This window comes from Mesoplodon mirus, assembly GCF_964341445.2.
Source record: "Mesoplodon mirus genome assembly, chromosome: 2".
Lineage (NCBI taxonomy): Eukaryota > Metazoa > Chordata > Mammalia > Artiodactyla > Ziphiidae > Mesoplodon > Mesoplodon mirus.
The window spans coordinates 54,577,237-54,597,771 of record NC_138977.1 but is presented as its reverse complement, the minus strand read 5'-3'; the positions used below and the strand labels follow the sequence as shown (position 1 = coordinate 54,597,771).

Below are 20,535 nucleotides of genomic sequence, written 5' to 3'. Positions count from 1 at the left end.
TGTCTTACAGCTGCATACAGGTCTTTTGTCTCCTTAGGTAGGTTTACTCCTAGGTATTTTATTCTTTTTGATGCAGTGGTAAATGGGATTGTTTCCTTAATTTCTCTTTCTGATCTCTTGTTGGTAGTGTATAGAAGTGCAACAGATTTCTGTTTATTAATTTCGTATCCTGCAACTTTACCAGATTCATTGATGACCTCTAGTAGTTTTCTGGTAATATCTTCAAAATTTCCTGTGTATAGTATCATGTCATCTGCAAACAGTGACAGTTTTACTTCTTCTTTCCCAATTTGAATTATTTTTATTTTTTTCTTCTCTGATTGCCATTGCTAGGACTTCCAAGACTATGTAGAATAAAACTGGTGACAGTGGACATCCTTGTCTTGTTCCTGATATTTGAGGAAATGCTTTGAGCTTTTCACTGAGGATGATGTTAGCTGTAGGTTTGTCATATATGGCCTTTATTATGTTGAGGTATATTCCCACTGTGCTCACTTTCTGGAGAGTTTTTATTATAAATGGGTGTTGAATTTTGTCAAAAACGTTTTCTGTGTATATTAAGATGATCATATGGTTTTTATTCTTCAATTTGCTGATGTGGTGTATCACATTTATTGATTTGCAGAGACTGAAAAATCCTTTCATCCCTGGGATAAATCCCACTTGATCATGTTGGATTCGGATTGCTAGTATTTTTGTTGAACATTTTTGCATCTATGTTCATTGGTGATATTGGCCTGTAATTTTCTTTTTTTTGTGGTATCATTGTCTGGTTTTGGTATCAGGGTGATGTTGGCCTCATAGAATGACTATGGGAGTTTTCCTTCCTCTGCAATTCTATGGAATAGCTTCAGAAGGATAGGTGTTAATTCTGCTCTAAATGTTTGATAGAATTCACCTGAGAAGCCATCAGGTCCTGGACTTTTGTTTGTTGGGAGTTTTTTAATTACAGTTTCAGTACTTGTGATTTCTTTCTGGTTCAGTCTTGGGAGAGTGTATCTTTCTATGAATTTGTCCATTTCTTCCAGGTTGTCCATATTATTGGCATAGAGTTGCTTGCAGTTGTATGGTCCTTTGTAACTTTTCCTTTTTCATTTTATTGATTTGAGCCCTCTCCCTTTTTTTCTTGATGAAACTGGATAAAGGTTTATCAATTTTGTTTATATTTTCAAAGAACCAGCTTTTACTTTCATTGATCTTTTCTATTGTTCATCTCTAGTTCACTTATTTCTGCTCTAATCTTTATGATTGATTTCTTTTCTTCTGCTAACTTAACTTTTGGGGTTTTGTTTGTTCTTCTTTCTCTAGTTGCTTTAGGTGTAAGGTTAGATTGTTTATTTGAGATTTTCCTTGTTCCTTGAGTTAAAATTGCATTGCTATGAACTTCCCTCTTAGAAATACTTCTGCTGCATCCCATAGGTGGATCATTGTGCTCCAAAGTACAAACTTCCTCCTCAAGTTTCTTGTGCTGAAAGACACAGGGACTCATAAATATTTCAAGTTATTTTTGTGTCTAATATTTCCTGTAACCTGTGTCAAACAATTAGGGTGAAAATGAGAGTATTATCTCTTCTACATGGACCTCATTGCCTTATGATGACGCTAATGTTAGGTGAAATATAAATTGCTATAACTACATATTAAAAAGGTGTTCCAGCCTAGTCTAGGTATCATGGAATGTTTCCCTGAGAAAGTGATATTAATGTAACACCTAAGGGAAGAAGAGTTCCCTTGTGAAAAGGCTTGGAGGTGAGGAGAAATATGTGGCATATTTAAAAACTAAAATATTTGTTAGTTTAGTTTCATTCTATGGATGGACCTCATAATGTAAAAGCAATAAATAAAGTTGGTTAAAGCAGGAAGAGACAAGATAATTTAAGCCTTTGGGATCTGTAACAAAAGCTTAGAATGAAGATAAGTCTAATGAAAATTCATCAGTGTACTGTAAAAGAAAATGTAGAGAATGGACTAGAGGGGAGCAAAATGGATACCTGCAATATGTTTTGGGGCTCTAAGTAAGTTAGATAATGACCTGCTCTAAGGTAGTAATAGTTTAGCTTAATCCTGTCAATATCTTTCTTCTGTACTAACGGACCTTGGTTTTTGACTAAATGTTATGGGTGAAGGAGAATGGTGAGTGAGTCCAAGGTAATTTTACTGTACAAAGTGATAATACAATTTCCCTATTGACTTTACAATGTTTGTTTAGAATTGAAATTCAGGATGACAGACAGTATTGTAGAAATTGAAATGAGTAGGTGGAATTCAAATTTTCTATGATTCTAGCATTACAGAAGTGTGGTATAAGTAATACTTTATATTAAACCTTAGTAAATCAAAGAATCATGTTTTTATCTTCAGAGGGGCCAAATCAAAAGTAGCCTAAATGTATATGTAACTGAGGAGGTACTAGGGAGTAAAAAAGCAATAATGTAAAATATTTCATTAGCCTACTAAAACAAGAAAGAGGAAAATAATAATATGAAAATAAGTAAAATGAGTAATATTATAGTTGTAAACATAACCTGAGAAACCATAACACTGAATGAGATATATATTAGAACTATTTTCAAATACTGGTCAATAGATATCAGAAGACCATAATCTCTGAGAGAAGGAAAACAAACAAGGTGAGCCCTACATCAATTGGAGAATGACATTTTCAAAATAACTTTTACAGTAGCATCAAAAAATAATTAATAGGGAAAAATCTATTGTCATATATGCAAGATATCTATTGTCATATATGCAAGATGTTTAAACCAAAAATGACAAACTCTCTTCATAGATTGAGAGTCAATGCTGCTAACTTGTCATTTCTATCCAGTTTGATCCATATACTAAATATAATCCCCATCAATATCCCAGTAGGCATTTTGTTATACTAAATATAATCCCCATCAATATCCCAGTAGGCATTTTGTAGGACTTACTTACCAAACTAATTAATTTTATAAATCATTTTTATAAATCATATAGCAATTCAAAAGACCTAAAACAATCAAATCATTTAAAATAACAAGTTTATATTCAATATATTTTACTTCCAAACATAAAGTTATATAGTATTTAAGATAAAAACATAGAAATGGAACAGAGTCCAGAAATGGACTCTGCCACATATGATGATCAATTTAATTTTGACAGTGAGTCCAAGATAATTCAAAGGAAAATAGTATTTTCACTGAAAGGTGCTTGAAAACTGGTGGGTTATCAATAAGAAATAAATGTACTGTACATCACTCCATAAACAGAAATCAATACAAAGTTGGACCTAGCCTTAAACATAAAAGAAAATCTTTGATAAATATTTCATCAAATTTAAAAACTTGTACTTCTCAAGAGACTCAGACACGAACATAAAAAGAAAAATCAGACTGGAAGAAAATATACAAAGGACTTGTTTCCAGAATGTATATAGAAAACTTTTAGAAAGATGGTAATCCAAAAAATGAAGCAAAATATTTAACAGATAAAGAAGATGTGTGAATATTCATTAAGTACTCTAATATATCCTCGACATCATTAACAATCAGAGAAAAGCCACAGTAACATTTCAGTTCATACTCACTAGAATGTCTAAAATTTAAAAAGATTAAAAAAAATGGCCTAGGATGTAGAGTATTTATAATTTAATATTATTGCTGGTGGTAATTTGAAATGGTAACATAACTTTTGTCAACATTGTGATAGTTTCTTATAAATAAAAACATACTACAAAATAATTGTACAAGAATGGCCATAGCATCTTTTTTCATAATAAAAATTGTAAAAAAAAATGCTAGTCAACAGATGATTGGATTAGTAAGTTTTGGTATACATATAAAATTTAATACTCAACAATAAACATAATAAACTACTGACACATGCAGTAACATGGGTGAAGTTTGTTTTCCCTCATCATTGTATTTGTAAAACACACAAAAAGTATATGCTGTAGAATTTCATTTGTATGCATCTCTAGAAAAGGTACGTCTAATCTATACTGATACAAAGATCAGTTGTTGCCTGAAACCTGGGATTGGGATAGGCTTGACTGAGAAGAGGATTAAGGAAACTATATGATTGATTATAAAACAACACTGATGATATATCAATACTAAAGTTTGCTTTCCTGTATTCCTGACACATATCAAATTTGACCACATGTTGGGTCATAAAGAAAGCCTCAACAAATAGTACATTTTTGAAATCATTCAGAGCATGTTCTCTAATTACAATAGTATTTTAGGTAGAAAATAAGAAGAAAACTAGTAAATCCTCTCTTACCAGGAAATTAAAAAAAAATAAGTATCTAGTCCATGAGGTAACTAAGAAATCAATGCTTAAATACTGAAAACATTCTCTGGGTTGGAAGATGAATAAAATAATACCTGGTATCACCACTTCTGTACTGGTATTTCTACCTAGTGTAATAATGCAAGGGAAAAAGAAAATAAAAAAGAAGAAATACACTTGTCAGTATTCACAGATGACATGCTTTGTATACTAAGAAAATCCAAAAATCTGGAAAAATATTTAAGAATTATTAAGAGCATTCTGCAAGGTCTCTAGATGCAGGTTAGTATAGACAGAATATGCTCAGCTTCATTAGTTATCAGGGAAGTGCCAACTAAAATCTTAAATATAAATGGGGTAAAACAGGAATAAAGACACAGACCTACTTGAGAATGGACTTGAGGATATGGGGAGGGGAAAGGGTAAGCTCTGACAAAATGAAAGAGAGGCATGGACATATATACAGTACCAAACGTAAGGTAGATAGATAGTGGGAAGCAGCCGCATAGCACAGGGAGATCGGCTCAGTGCTTTGTGACTGCCTGGAGGGGTGGGATGGGGAGGGTGGGAGGGAGGGAGACACAGGAGGGAAGGGATGTGGGAACAGATGTATATGTATGACTGATTCACTTTGTTATAAAGCAGAAACTAATAAAATAAAAATATAAACCTGACAGATACAAATAGATGGAGAGATATACCATGTTCCTGGATTGGAAAAATCAATATTGTGAAAATGACTCTACTACCCAAAGCAATCTACAGATTCAATGCAAACTACCACTGGCATTTTTCACAGAACTAGAACAAAAAATTTCACAATTTGTTTGGAAAAACAAAAGACGCCAAATAGCCAAAGCAATCTTGAGAACGAAAAATGGAGCTGGAGGAATCAGGCTCCCTGACTTCAGACTATACTACAAAGCTACAGTAATCAAGACAGTATGGTACTGGCACAAAAACAAAGATAGATCAATGGAACAGGATAGAAAGCCCAGAGATAAACCCACGCACATATGGTCAACTTATCTTTGATAAAGGAGGCAGGAATGTACAGTGGAGAAAGGACAGTCTCTTCAATAAGTGGTGCTGGGAAAACTGGACAGGGACATGTAAAAGTATGAGATTAGATCACTCCCTAACACCATACACAAAAATAAGTTCAAAATGGATTAAAGATCTAAATATAAGGCCAGAAACTATCAAACTCTTAGAGGAAAATATAGGCAGAACACTCTATGACATAAATCACAGCAAGATCCTTTTGGACCCACCTCCCAGAGAAATGGAAATAAAAACAAAAATAAATAAATGGGACCTAATGAAACTTCAAAGCTTTTGCACAGCAAAGGAAACCATAAACAAGACCAAAAGACAACCCTCAGAATGGGAGAAAATATTTTCAAATGAAGCAACTGACAAAGGATTAATCTCCAAAATTTATAAGCAGCTCATGCAGCTCAATAACAAAAAAACAAACAACCCAATCCAAAAATGGGCAGAAGACCTGAATAGACATTTTTCTAAAGAAGATATACAGACTGCCAACAAACACATGAAAGAATGCTCAACATCATTAATCATTAGAGAAATGCAAATCAAAACTACAATGAGATATCATCTCACACCAGTCAGAATGGTCATCATCAAAAAATCTGGAAACAATAAATGCTGGAGAGAGTGTGGAGAAAAGGGAACCCTCTTGCACTGCTGGTGGGAATGTGAATTGGTACAGCCACTATGGAGAACAGTATGGATGTTCCTTAAAAAACTACAAATAGAACTACCATATAACCCAGCAATCCCACTACTAGGCATATACCCTGAGAAAACCATAATTCAAAAAGAGACATGTACCAAAATGTTCATTGCAGAAGAAGAAAAAAACAAAACCCAAAGGTGGTAGAAGTAAAGAAATCATGAAGCTCAGAGGAGAAATAAATGAAATAGAGACTATTAAAAAAATAAAAAGATCAATGAAACTAAGAGCTGATTCTTTAAAAAATAAGCAAAATTGGTAAACCTTTAGTCAGACTCATCAATAAAAATAGAGTGAGGTCTCAAATCAGTAAAATGAGAAATGGAAAAGGAGAAGTTATGACCGACACCATAGAAAAACAGAGGATCATATGAGATCACGAAGAACAACTATATGCCAATAAAATGGACAACCTAGAAGAAACACACAAATTCCTAGACATGTGCAGTCTCACAAGACTGAATCAGGAAGAAATAGAAAGCATGAACACAACAATTATCAGTAATGAAATGGAATCAGTAAAAAAAAAAAAAAAAGAAAAGAAAAAAATGAAAAAGAAAAAAGAAAATCCCAGCAAACAAAAGTCCAGGACCATATGGTTTTACAAGTGAATTCTACCAAACTTTTAGAGACGAGTTAACACCTATCTCTTTCTCAAACCATTCCAAAAACTTGTAGAGGAAAGAATGCTTTCAAACTCATTCTATGAGGACAACATTAGCTTGATATCAAAATCAGACAAAGATATCACTAAAAGGAAAATTACAGGCCAGTATCACTGATGAACATAATGCAAAAATCCTCAACAAAATATTAGCAAATCAAATCCAACAATATATTAAAAGGATCATACATCATGATCAAGGGGGATTTATTCTAAGGATGCAAGGATGGTTCAATATCCACAAATCAGTGTGATATACCATCTTAACAAAAGGAACCATAAAAAAGTCACATGATGCATAAAAAGCTTTTGACAAAATTCTACATCCATTCATGTTAAAAACTCTCCACAAAGTGGGTAGAGAGTGAACATACCTCAACATAATAAAGGGCATTTATGACAAACCCACAGCTAATGTTATACTAAGTGGTGAAAAACTGAAAGCATTTCCTCTAAGATCAGGAACAAGACAACGATGCATACTATCACCACTTTTATTCAACACAGTATTGAAGTCCTGGCTACAGCAATCAGAGAAGAAAAGAAATAAAAGGCATCCAAATTGGAAGGGAAGAAGTAAAAGCATAACTATTTGCAGGTGACATGATATACAGAAAACCCTGAAGTCTCCACCAAAAAGCTGTTGTAACAAATAAAATGATTTCAGTAAAGTTATAGGATACAAGATTAATATACAGAAATCTGTTGATTTTCTATATACAAATAATGAGCTATCAGAAAGAGAAGTCAAGAAAACAATTCCATTTACAATCACATAAAAAAGTATAAAATACTTAGGAATAAATTTAACCAAAGAGGTGAAAGATCTATATTCTGAAAACTATAAGACATTGATGAAAGAAACTGAAGATGATATAAATAACTGGAAAGATTCCATGTTTATGAATTGGAAAAATGAATATTGTTAAAAATATCCCTACTACCCAAAGCAATCTATAAATTTAATACAATCTCTATCAAAATACCCACGTTTTGCACAGAGCTAGAACAAATAATCCTGAAATTTATTTGGAACTACAAAAGACCTCAAATAGCCAAAGCAATCTTGAGACAAAAGAAGAAAGCTGCACGTTATCATGCTTCCTGACTTCAGACTATACTATAAAGCTACAGCAGTCAAAACAATGCAGTACTGGCACAAAAACAGACACATAGATCAATGGAACAGAATAAAGAGCCCAAAAATAAACTCATGAACTTATGGTCAATTAATCTATGACAAAGGAGGCAAAAATATACAACAGGGATTCAAGAAGTGGTGCTGGGAAAACTAGACAGCTACATGTAAAAGAATGAAATTGAAAAAAACAGAAACAGACCCATAGACTTAGAAAACAAACTTATGGTTACCAAAGGGGAAAGGTGGTGGGGAGGGATAAATTAGGAGGTTGGGATTAATATATGCACACTACTATATATAAAATAAGTAATCAACAAGGACCTACTGTATAGCACAGGGAACTCTACTCAATACTCTGTAATAACCTATATGGGAAAAGAATCTGAAAAAGAATAGATATACATATATGCATAACTGAATCACTTTGCTGTACACCTGAAACTAACAACATTGTAAATCAACTATATTTCAATATAAAATAAAAATTTTTTTAAAGTATGGAATTATAACATTTTCTCACACCATATACAGAAATAAATTCAAAATGGATTAAAGACCTAACATAAGACCTGAAACCATGAAACTCCTAAAACAAGACATAGGCAGTATACTTTTTGACATAAGCCTTAGACGTATTTTTTTGGATCTGTCCTCAGGCAAGATAGACAAAAGCAAAAATAAACAAATGGGACCTAATCAAACTTAAACTTTTGCACAGTAAAGGAAGCCACCAATAAAATGAAAACACAACCTACTGAATTGGAGAAGATATCTGTAAATGATACGTCATATAAGAGGTTAATTTCCAAAACAAATAAACATCTCATACAGCTCAGTATCCAAAAAACAAACAATACATATTAAAAAGTTGGCAGAAGATCTGAATAGACATTTTACAAAGAAGATATATCAGTGGCAAACAGGCACATGAAAAGATGCTCAACATTTCTAATCATCAGGGAAATGCAAATCAAGACCACAATGAGATATCACCTCACACCGGTCAGAATGACTACCATCAAAAAGACAGGAAATCGGGCTTACCTGGTGGCGCAGTGGTTGGGAGTCCACCTGCCGATGCAGGGGACGCGGGTTCATGCCCTGGTCCAGGAGGATCCCACGTGCCACGGAGCATCTGGGCCCATGAGCCATGGCTGCTGGGCCTGCGCGTCCGGAGCCTGTGTTCTGCAGTGGGAGAGGCCACAGCAGTGAGAGGCCCACGTACTGGAAAAAAAAAAAAAAAAAAAGACAAGAAATGATAAATGTTGGTGAGTATGTAGAGAAAGAGAACCCTAGTTCAATGTTATTGCGAATGTAAACTGGTTTGTGGAAAACAGTGTGGAGGCTCCTCAAAAAATAAAAAATAGAACTACCACATGATCCAGCAGTTCCACTCCTGGATATATATCCAAAGAAAATGAAAACATTAATTTGAAAAGATATATGCAGCCCAATGTTCACAGCAGCATTATTTACAGTAGCCAAGATATGGAAGCAACTAAACATCTACCAAAAGATAAATGGATAAAGTAGATGTGGGGTGTGTGTGTGTGTGTGTCAGGAAAACAGAAATTACTCAGCCATAAAAAAGAATGAGATTTTGCCAGTTGCAATAACATGGATGGACATGTACCATATTATGCTTAGTGAAGTAAGTCAGACAGAGAAAGTCAAACACTGTATTTTTTCACTTATATGTGTGGAATCTAAAAATATAACAAATGTCAGTATAACAAAACAGAAAGAGACTCACAGATATAGAGAATAAACTAGTGATTAACAGTGGGGAGACACCAGATAGGGGTATGGGATTAAGAGATACAAACTGCTATGTATGAATAAATAAAATACAGTATGTAATAATGTACAGCACAGGGAATATAGCCAATATTTTGTAAAAGCTTTAAATGTATTATGATCTATATCACTGTGTTGTACACCTGAAATTAACATTGTAAATCAACGATACTTCAATAAAAATATAAAAAATAAACAAATACCACAGTGAAAAAGCCAATAGAAAGGAGTAGAATGAAGATGCATTGGTAGAAAATAATTAGTAATTGTGCAAAATCTCCAAAAAGGCAGAGAGGGAATAGAATCTAGGGTATAATTAGAAGTATCATTTATATAGAGAAAAAGAGATAACTTTCATTTTAATAAAAATGGACAGGAGTTAAGGACAAGTTCAGGAAGTTTCATTTTGCTGCTTCTGTTTTTGTTACTATTTTGTTGTTTGCTTGCTTTCTTGTTTTATATTTTTATATTTTAAGTGAAGTAATCTGCAGAACAAGTGAGAATGTGAGGTGACAAAGGTTTGATTAGAGTGGAAGTTTGAAATAGTGTTTGGGTAGAATGGGTGCAATAATTGGCTAAAGACACAAAAGCATTTTCTGTCAGCTTCAGGTTGGTGGCCACCAATTTATCTAGAAACCCATCTGGCCAATGAGGGGATTCTCTAAGAAAGAGTAACCTATGGATCAGTGCTGGGAACACGGACATCTGTCTTCTACTGGTTGGCTGTAGCAGACAGAAGCAAGCTAAGAAATGTTTACTACTGCAGCTAGAGGGGTTAAAATGGTAGAATGATGATGATCAAGACAGGTTGAAAAACAGTGCTGAGGAAGGTGAAAAGGTCTATGAAATGGAAGTCCTTACATGGATTGGAGAACGGATGCTATTTGGATTTTTAGCTTCACACAACCTAGTTTTTCCTTACCTATGGTCATGCAAGAGATAAGTGTACGATCTAGGACCAACAACGGTGCTTTCTTACTCTCAGCACAGAGTCCTTGCAACGTCATTAAGATGTCAGGTTGAGTATTATCAGTAGATGCCTGTGAAAAGGGCAGAACTCAGAGCACTGCCTGATGCTGGAGAGAAGAACAGCACAGGCTGAAACACAGAAGGTCAGAGAACCATGCCAAACCCAGCCCCTCCTGCTAGCACTACTTAGTAAAGCATCTGTGTAACTAGTAGCTGGGGTATAATTGTTGTAGAAAATTAGTTCTTCAGCTAATCATTTGCCTTTAAGCCAACATGACTATAGGATAGCTAATCACTAACATTACCAATAGTATTTCTAAAATAAGCCATTTCAAATAGAATTAAAAAGCATTCTGAGTAGCCACCTGAATTGGTGTTATATTTTTTATTATTTCCTTTTAAGATGACATAAAATGTTTTTGGCCTGGAATATGTGCTTTAGAAAACAATAAGATCGGAAAATGCTTTTTGACAGGACAATATATTACAACTGAATAAATGTCATATTTCATTTCATGTATGGCCCTTTCAGCAGTGTTAAATTTCTTTAGTTATTCCATACATTGATTTTCCCCCTTTCAACTTAAGTTGTCCTTTTCTGTTGTCATGATCTAATGGAGAGCTGGCTAAGGACAAATTTACAAGATGAATCCTATCAGTGGCCCACTGGAATAACTCTTCATATTCAAAGAAGGCGCCACCTTCTCAATTTAATTATAAGCTTGACAATTTCAATTTGGATGTATAACTCCATTTTGACTAACCTTAACAAAGCCCCTTATTTGATTTTCCCATTAAGCCAGCCTGGCTCTTTAACATTTTTGAATGCAACATAAAAAGGAGAATGTTTTCAATACAGGCCATTCTTCTAAAAATCTGTTCAGAAACAAAAGGATGTGTTAATAAGCAAGAACTTGGATAAAATTAGGTCCTCAAGAAAAGTTCAGGGTGGATACTAAAAACATGTTGAATTAGATGATGTATTTTTGCTAACAAATGTGTATCTAAATATTTCCTATGGTGTACAACTACCATTATTAGACCAATCATAAGTTAGAAAGACTATAATAGTGTTTACTTTTAAGAAATATTTAAGCTGTCACTTGTTACCTACCAACACACATATGTAATGCCCTTTAACGTTACCTATGTTAACCTTATTTCCAAATACTTTAACTGAGCATTTTAAAACTAAGTACAGGTTGACTAGAAACTCCAGGGACTGGGAACAAAATCCTGGTTTCTACTGCAAAACCAAGGCAAACAAATTTATTTAATTTTGTTTGAGAATCAGAAAAAAAAAGTTTGCTTTGTATTTACAGTATGACATATTTTAAAGATGAAGTAAATGTTATACAATCCCATGTCCTAGAAACTATAATATGATTTGTTTATGGTTTATCTTTGCCTTATTGATATGTTTACTGAGATCTACATTTTAAAATTTTTAAAGGTTTTGTTAGAAAATATCTTTAATCTGAAAGTCTTGAAACTGTTTGGGGCTTATGAGGATGACTGAGTATTTGTATTTATTATTTCAAAAACATGCTGCTTGGAAAATAATGGAGTATAGACATTATCAAACTATCATCCTAACAAAATACATTGGCAAGTAAGATACCCTCATTTTTCTTAGTACCAACATGCATACAAAAATTCTATAACCTTTCTAAAAACAGTTATTGAATAGTCATTTTTTAAAAATGTTAGACATTGTATTAATGTTGGTGCAATTTCTTCAGCTATACAATATCTGAAAATACGCATTGGAAGTGCCATATTACTGAGAGGCAGTGTTGTGTAATGGGTAAAAGTACCAGGTACTTGAACAACACTGCCTTGGCTCCAGTTCCAACTCTACCATTTAATAGCTGTGTCGCCTTGAGATAGCTACCAAACCTTCTAGTTCCTTTGTTTCCTCATCTTTAAAATGGAGATAATAATAGTACTTACCTCACAGGATTGCTGTGAGTTAATTTATGTCAACTGTTTAGAACAGCGCCAACACACAGGAAGCACACAATAGATATTAGCAATTATTATAAGCTGTTATTATACTTGGAGCTAAACCGCACACATTTGCCTTTCAAGTACTACTTTTGTGCAGGTGCTATATCCACCAGGGGTCTTTAAATTCAGGTAAACATTGAGACTTACAAGAATATCATAGGCTACCTTGGCACCAGTTTACCTAGAAGGTTATAGGACAGGAAATATATTTTTCCAGGCAACACCAGGCATTTCTCTCCACAGGAGTCCCAGCAACTGTAGTTGCCATGGCAGTTCACACAGGGGTTGGGGAGCTATCTATGCTTTCCCCAGGTGACAGCCCAGGTGCAAGGGTATGGGATCTACATCAGCGGGCGTTAGCAACCTCATGCAAAACACATTTCTGACAAAGGTCTTGTATCCAGAATGTGGAGAGTCAGAGCAGTAAGCACAAGACATTCTGGTGTTTTGACATGACGTAGATGAGGAACTTACAAAATTAAAAGAAGGAATAATTAGCATGTCTTTCTTGGATATTCCTCTTAACTATCAATAATTACAGTAAGATTTGAACAAAGATTTGCCAGCAAACATTCCACTCTGATGTAGTTGTTGAGGACTTTTATCACAGGTATTTAACTTCGAGTTTTGTAAAAAGATCCAGCCATTTTATGTATACATGAACAAAATTTTGACATTTTATGAGGAAAAAGAACATACCTTTTATTGTTGTTATAATCCTTTTCCACAGCAAAGGCTTGCAGACACACATCTAACTAGGACCAAGCCTTTTGTCTGAAAACATTCTTAGAACTGGACAGACTGTACTGTAGCTTAACTGAAATCACAGATTACATACCACAAAGCACAAAAGAGACATTACAATAAAACTAAGATCTGTCGAATGATAATATTGAGAAGGAGTCTATTTAGATGGTCTTAACTTGGATTATTTGCAAAATACATCTTGTAGTTAGAGCTAACACTGAACATCATCTGTATATTCATGTAGATCCTCAAAAAAAAAGAGGCAGAACTTATGAACTATGTCTGATTTATTTTTGAACATTGACAATATTGAAGATCTTATTGTGACATTAATAGACCCATAAGTTCAGTTATTTTGAAACCACATCAGTATTGTAAGAATAAGCACAAGTCACTACCATAAGAAAGATGGCTATATTCCTATTTACTATGGTAAGAGAACAGACTTCCAGTTTATATAGATCACAGGCCTTTAATTTGGATCAAGATCTTCTTTATTTTTTTTAACCTCATCCACTTTTATGGAAAGAAGTCAACAGGAAGCTGCTTACATGTACTTGCATGCAAATATTTACATATAACCTTAGGAGGTTTCAGGGCCTTAGAAGCCATTTCATTTCTCAGTTGATACCTTGTGATCAAGAACTCTTCATCCAAATCAGAGAGGATTGTTACCAGATGTTAGGAAAAATAGCTCGTTTTATGACAAACATTTCAAGTTACATTTACTTAGAAGCCTTTTCAGTTGATGAAAGTGATTTGCAATGGTAAGAGAATTTTTGGACCTGAGTTTTATAGTCTGATTGGTTTATTCTACCAGGCCTTTAGAGTAAAATAACATTCTCGCTTGCACAGGTACACTTGTGAAATTCAGAAAACTTTGTTCAAGAAATTGAACACAGAGATCCCAAAATGGTACATTAGCCTACTCAAATATGCTTTGTTTCCACAAAGGGAATTCTTTTGAATTCTTCCCTTGGAGGATTTTTCATTAAACTAAGCCTGGTAAGAGGGCTTATAATGCTTTTTGGAGACATGAAATTGTGCAGTTATTCTCTATGAGTAGGCCTGAGGCACTGCTTAGGCCTCAAAATTCCCTACCATTTGCTTGGCTTGTCCATGCCCCTTGCTTGTGTGGCTTGTGATCTGGCTAATAGCAAAAAGTCAGGCCTCTTAGGGCATATAGCTCTTGGACCTCAAAGATCCTCATAGAATGTCTTACAAGCTTTCCTCATGAAATAACAGTATTCTTGCAGCAATTGTCCTAATCTGTCTGCAAAACTAGTTTTCATGCTCTCCTAGAGGGATAATTTGTCCTGTGGTTTTCTTCAGTCTACTGGAGAAGTCCTACTACAGTCATTTAGGATTTTTAAATACATAGATTTATCAGAGGCCAGAATAAGAAACCGCAATGGCACAGACAGGGCTTTGCTGATTCAGTGAGGAAAGAAGACAAGTCAACTTCCACATTTTAAGTCATGAATTTCACTTAAACCTCCTTTCAAGACTATAGGTTTATGTATAAAACCCACTTGTATGGGTGGGTTCATTTGCTTCAAAAGCAAATGAAATAAATACAATCTATACATGACAAGATTACAGAGTCAAAAGGAGAAGAGAATGTCAGTTTTAGGGTGGGAAGGCCAGAGGCCCTGGTGAAATCCTGAATGACAGTAGGTCCCTAGGACCTTCTTCTCCAGAAGACTTAATGGCAGCACAGAGCCCTCAGAATACACCAAATAGTTTCATGTTTGAAAGAGAAGATTACCAAGGATCCTCAGTACTATTCAGGTTAATTCATCATTTAGAAAAACTTTCTTCTTACTACAGTGAGATTGGAAACTACTTTCAGAATCTAACTAGCTCTAGGAGGTCTTTAATGAAAATTGCTAATTATTAAACAGCAGATTTTAGCGTGCAGTTTGTCCACAGAGTAACGTTAATTACAAAGTATGTTATTCTATTCAAAGTCTGTCTTTTTTTAAGTTGTATACAGATTCAGAAGTTCTAAGTGTTCTCTGAAATACACGTGAGTGCTTCATGAAATCCTGTTTAATGTTTGTAAAAAAAAATTGTCATTCCTGACACATACAAAGATTTTACATTTCTGGCTTCAGTAAGTAAAAAGACTCAAAGATGTGTAGTTTTCAAGTATTACTGCCTTTCAAATTACATATTTTTTGGTGTTACCTTTTCAAGGATTTCAGGGTTGGCATATAATGGGGCTAATTAAATTTTCCACCGAGGAAGCAGCCAGCTAGACCACTGCCCCAGGCACATAACCTGAGCTTACTACTTTCCTTCGCTCATTTATTGTGTGTGTGAGATGAGATTCCTCAAACTGCAAACTGAGTAGAGTACTCAGGCCAGTCAGCTGCTGATGGATTTCAGTAACTACAGAGGCAGTGTTTGAGCCTCACCTGACAGCACACATCATAGCCAGGTGACAGTGGAAGCACATCTTCCTGTGTGAGTTGGCTGTGGATGACAATCTGCCAAACTAAAATAATGGAAGAGGCATTAGTTATATAAAAATGAACCAACTGGGCTTAGCTCTAAAGTATTTTGCAAGATTCTAGGAATATCACCTCATTTTGTCCTGAGATGGTTTTAGTGGACAACCCAGAAAACATAACAACAATTACAAAATAGAATCATGTGGGAAAAGGTGTCTTTTAGTAATTTCATTGGTATATCTTTATAATTAAGCAATTTTGTCAGCCTTCACAAGAAACAAAGGAAATATTTAATAACAACTATGTGGCAGTCTACTAGGCTCTTTACACATGTTATTTAACTTCAATAAGTACTCTTTTCCTATTTTATATCTGAGGAAACTAGGATGAAAACAGTTTAGTGATTTGTTTATGTTACTAAATGGCAGATCTGGAATTTAAACCAACTTTGACTGAAAAGATCTGTTTTAATACACTGCCTGATAGGTGTAAGAATTACGTGTTTTTTAAAAAAGAGACTTGTAGGTGGATTTGGGAAATATTCATGAAAATGAGTGGTATACATGCATGTGTATATGCATATGTGTGTATGATATTTATCGTAGATTATGAATTCCCTAAGATTTTTCAGTTGTTGTTTTATTAAGTTACTTATATATGACATAGCTTTTACTGTAGACAGTCATTTCTTATAAAAGGAGTGAACATTAACCCTGGAAGTATGGAGATCCATTACAAAGAAAGCAGTGACCATCTGTTTCTTATGGTATGATATAGAAGGTACAGAATTGATTTCACTGAAAACCAAGAAAAAAAAACTAAGCTATCATCTTAGAAAATAGAATATGGAACTACTTATGCATCAGATGACTAGATTAATTGTTAAAAATAGATTGATGTGATAATTTACATAGGTATATAAAATGAGGAATAACTCATTTGTTTCTGGGATAAAAACAAAGTGGCACATTTCATTTTCTGTAACATTAAATCTCTTTAAATTCCTGATTACATTCTCTGAATAATAGTTTGTTTTTTGTTTTTTTCCTACAGTTGGACAGTGTCACCTCCCTGATCCAAGCAGCCAAAAATTTAATGAATGCTGTAGTGCAAACAGTGAAAATGTCTTACATTGCCTCAACCAAGATCATCCGAATTCAGAGTCCTGCTGGGCCCCGGCACCCAGTTGTTATGTGGAGAATGAAGGCTCCTGCAAAAAAACCCTTGATTAAAAGAGAGAAACCAGAGGAAACTTACGCAGCTGTCAGACGAGGCTCAGCAAAGAAAAAAATCCACCCAGTGCAAGTGATGAGTGAATTTAGAGGAAGACATATCTACTGAAACCACTATTCTACTCTAGTGTTTATATTACAAAGTCCTGGCTAAACACACTGCTTTATTTTTACACTTGATTAGTTCTGTAAGTTCACTAACTTAGAATTTAACCCACAAATAATGTAAAACATTGAAAGCCTAACCAACATGAGCAACATATGTTTGGGATCATGCCATTGTCATTTCTCTATGGCCAGAATCTAATAAGTAATCAACAAATGCTTGTTGAATGAATGAAATCTTCAGGTGTCATTGAGCCTTTCCCAGCATAGAGAATATCTTATATTCATTACTAAATGAACACAGGAGACTCAGATGAGTCCTGTTCATCTGTAACAGCTTAAGTATACTCACCCTTTTCATTTTGAATTAAAATAGTGATATGAGCTCTTGACTTGGTTTTCAATGGAAACAAAAGATTTCATAAAATACTTTCCCATTTAATCTCCATACTTCCTTTATCTGATGTAACCTGACCGACATGTGTGATTCCTTCTACAGGAAAAAAAAAAAATTCCATCTCTAGATATTTCTAACAACTGTCAACTGATTGCGCTAATGTTCATCAGAAACTAACCATGCTTGAGCAATCAAGTTACTTTCTGGATTTTCAAGGTCCACCTTAATTATTTATGAAACAATTTATTAACATTATAAAGTTTACAATGAGTTTTCATGCCACAAATGTGCATTTCAGGACCCCACTGTGTTCAGCAGTTCTGCACGTTGAATTCTGGATTTAAAAAGGCCCACCAGAATACTACATATATGGAGGAGGAGTTATCATCCATTGGGGAAATGGGCATTTAACTCTATCCCCAAGCAAGTAATGACTGATAACAGAAATTCAAGGAGTTCTGCATGACTCCCTTTGTATCACCTTGCAAGTGTAATTAAAAGGAAAAGGCCAGTTTGAAAAACATTTTGTCACTGAGTAAAATATAACTCAAAAAATGTGTGTGAATTGTACCACTGAACTCTGAAGTAGAGTTAGTGGCAATGAAGCTAGAGTGATTTTAATAACATTTTAAAAAATAAAAGCCACTGAGGTCATTTTATAACTGCAGTCATTGTGCTCATCCTGAATTGAGTTCATAATGGACTTTATAATAGTTTCAGAGTCTAGTGTGTTGCTTCTCTCTTTCTACTTCTTTCTCTCTGTCTCTGGAGGAGTTAAGTTTCAGTTTTACCTTTTCTCATGCACAGAGTTCCCAGTCACAGGATTTTAAACATGAATGTCCTATTCTACTTTATCAAAATTATACCCAAATCGTAAATTCACTTTGTAAAACATTTCCATCAATGAACTGTTTCAACAACCATGTCATCTTAGTTTGACTAGGTAAAGTTTAAACATGTAACATCAGTTGATGTTAGGAGGGCCAGTTTGGGTAAAAGAATGTGTGAAACATAAGAAGGCATAAAGGTTGGGAGCATGATGTGTGTGGTATCTTGAACAAAATGATATGGGAAAGGGATTTAATGGGTCAATATGTTAATAAATTATGGGGAAAATGTAAACTTTTCATTGTAACATGTTATATTGTTCTTCCAAAATGCTAGGTTACCTGGGCTAAGTATTGATACATACACTTTCCAAGAGTGAAAGCAATAAGCTCCTGCCTGTCTTGCAGTATGCACTGGCCCAAGATCAATATTATTCTGGACAGAGTCCACTCCCTAAAAGAAAAGGCAGTGCAGAAAGGAATTAGAGAATCCAGATAATTCTATTGTCCAGAACTAGCTAGCTAACTAAGGCAAAACAGGGAATTTCTTTTGTTGACATGCTACCATCATTTTCTGTTCTAAGAGTAGACATTACAAGAGTTACATCTATGACACTTCCTTTTCTCAGGTAGAAGTGTGAATTTACAATTTAGTGGAGAAAATAATATTTTTAAAAATTACCAAACTACTAGGATATCTTAGTTCCTAAAGCCACATGCTCAAGAATCATAAGTGTCTCATTGACATATCTAATGTCTGTTTAATTCTACATCAGCTTTCCACAGGTTAGAGTTTAGAATGCAGCACCGGATGCCAAAAAGAACATAACTAATTTGAAATTATACACTTATCAAATAACCTCTGTATCTATCTTAAGAAAATGACTCTTTAAAAATGAGATGTGAACAAGTCCTCCTCTTCAAAGTAGACGGATTTCCAGCTTAGCTCAAAGCAAACAACTATGATTAAGCAAAACTTAATTAAAAAAAATTAACTTGGAGAATGTTCCAGGAGTAAAGTCTGGTGCAATAATCAAAGGTGCAATAAGAACAAGATGTACAGAGCTGAGAAGGACATGTGTCCACCTGACTCGATTCCTGCAGTGGGTAGCATTTCAGGATTTAATTCAATTCAAACCCGCTAATAGTCTAATACTTAGAAGAAAAATTAGCAGCAAATATATTAACAAATCCTCACATTATAAAACAAAGTTAAATGAATCTAATCCGTAAGTATGAAGGTGGTGTATATATTTATAACTAAGCCCTTCTTCTGGCAGGGGAATGACAGAAATTTCTTAATGAGAGTGTTTGCTTGGTGGCCCATCTATGCATCTTTTGAAATTGCATCACAGAGATTGGTGCTTCTTCTAATGATACTTTTGCTTTATCTTGCTAATCAAAACTCACCTTTCTCTTTTAGGGAGATTCCGTTATGTTAATTTATGAAGGAAAAAAAATCTTTGGGAGGGAGGAGAGGGTTTATATCACCTTTGAAGGACAGCAGTTCCATCCTGGTTAGCCACCAGCATCACTGGCAAACATTAGACTGAAATCAGAATGATAAGTTAGAAAATATCTGTGAAATCATAATCCACTCAAGATTTTTTAGTTAGAAAAACTGGAAGGTTTTCATTAAATAGGAAAGGTGATAAATATAAATCTTTCCCTTTTACTTATCACAAGTGGAAATTAATGGCTTAAAATATTTCCTTCTTTCTAATGGACTAAATGAATGAGTCTGGAAAAAAATTCAAACACTAAACTTCTAAGGAAATTTGTTAATTATTCCCTTTCTGCTTGTCTTATGACATGAACGAAAACTGTGAATGTATTAGAAAATACAATATTCTTAAAATTGCCTTCTGGTCTTCGCAAATCTCTGAATTTATCAGTATTAAGATAACATATACGTTCCCCATAAAGTTCCTTCTGTATGAGGGGTAAGTACCTCCACAACTCTACAGAAAGGCCCGCTTCATCAGGCTGACATCCTTGCACACTTAACATCTTCAGAGAGGTCAGTCTTCAAGTCACAGTAAAGCAAGATATTTAAAATTGTGAACACACTGTTAAGTGCCCAATCTGGGCCTCAAACCTAATAATTAGTGCTCCTCAAATTTAATGAGTGGCTGAAAAGACTAATGTCTGAC

The 20,535-nt window shown here is 34.4% G+C and overlaps 1 protein-coding gene across 1 annotated transcript in view; it reads left to right on the top strand.

Moving 5' to 3' along the window:
- CTNNA3 (catenin alpha 3) overlaps positions 1-17,289 on the top strand; it is a 1,654,963-nt gene extending 1,637,674 nt beyond the window's left edge. Inside the window, exon 18 of the mRNA XM_082639545.1 lies at positions 16,875-17,289. Coding sequence (XP_082495671.1) covers positions 16,875-17,162 — 288 coding nt within the window. The 3' untranslated portion in view covers positions 17,163-17,289. The remainder of the gene's footprint in view (positions 1-16,874) is intronic.
- The last annotated feature ends 3,246 nt before the right edge of the window (positions 17,290-20,535 follow it).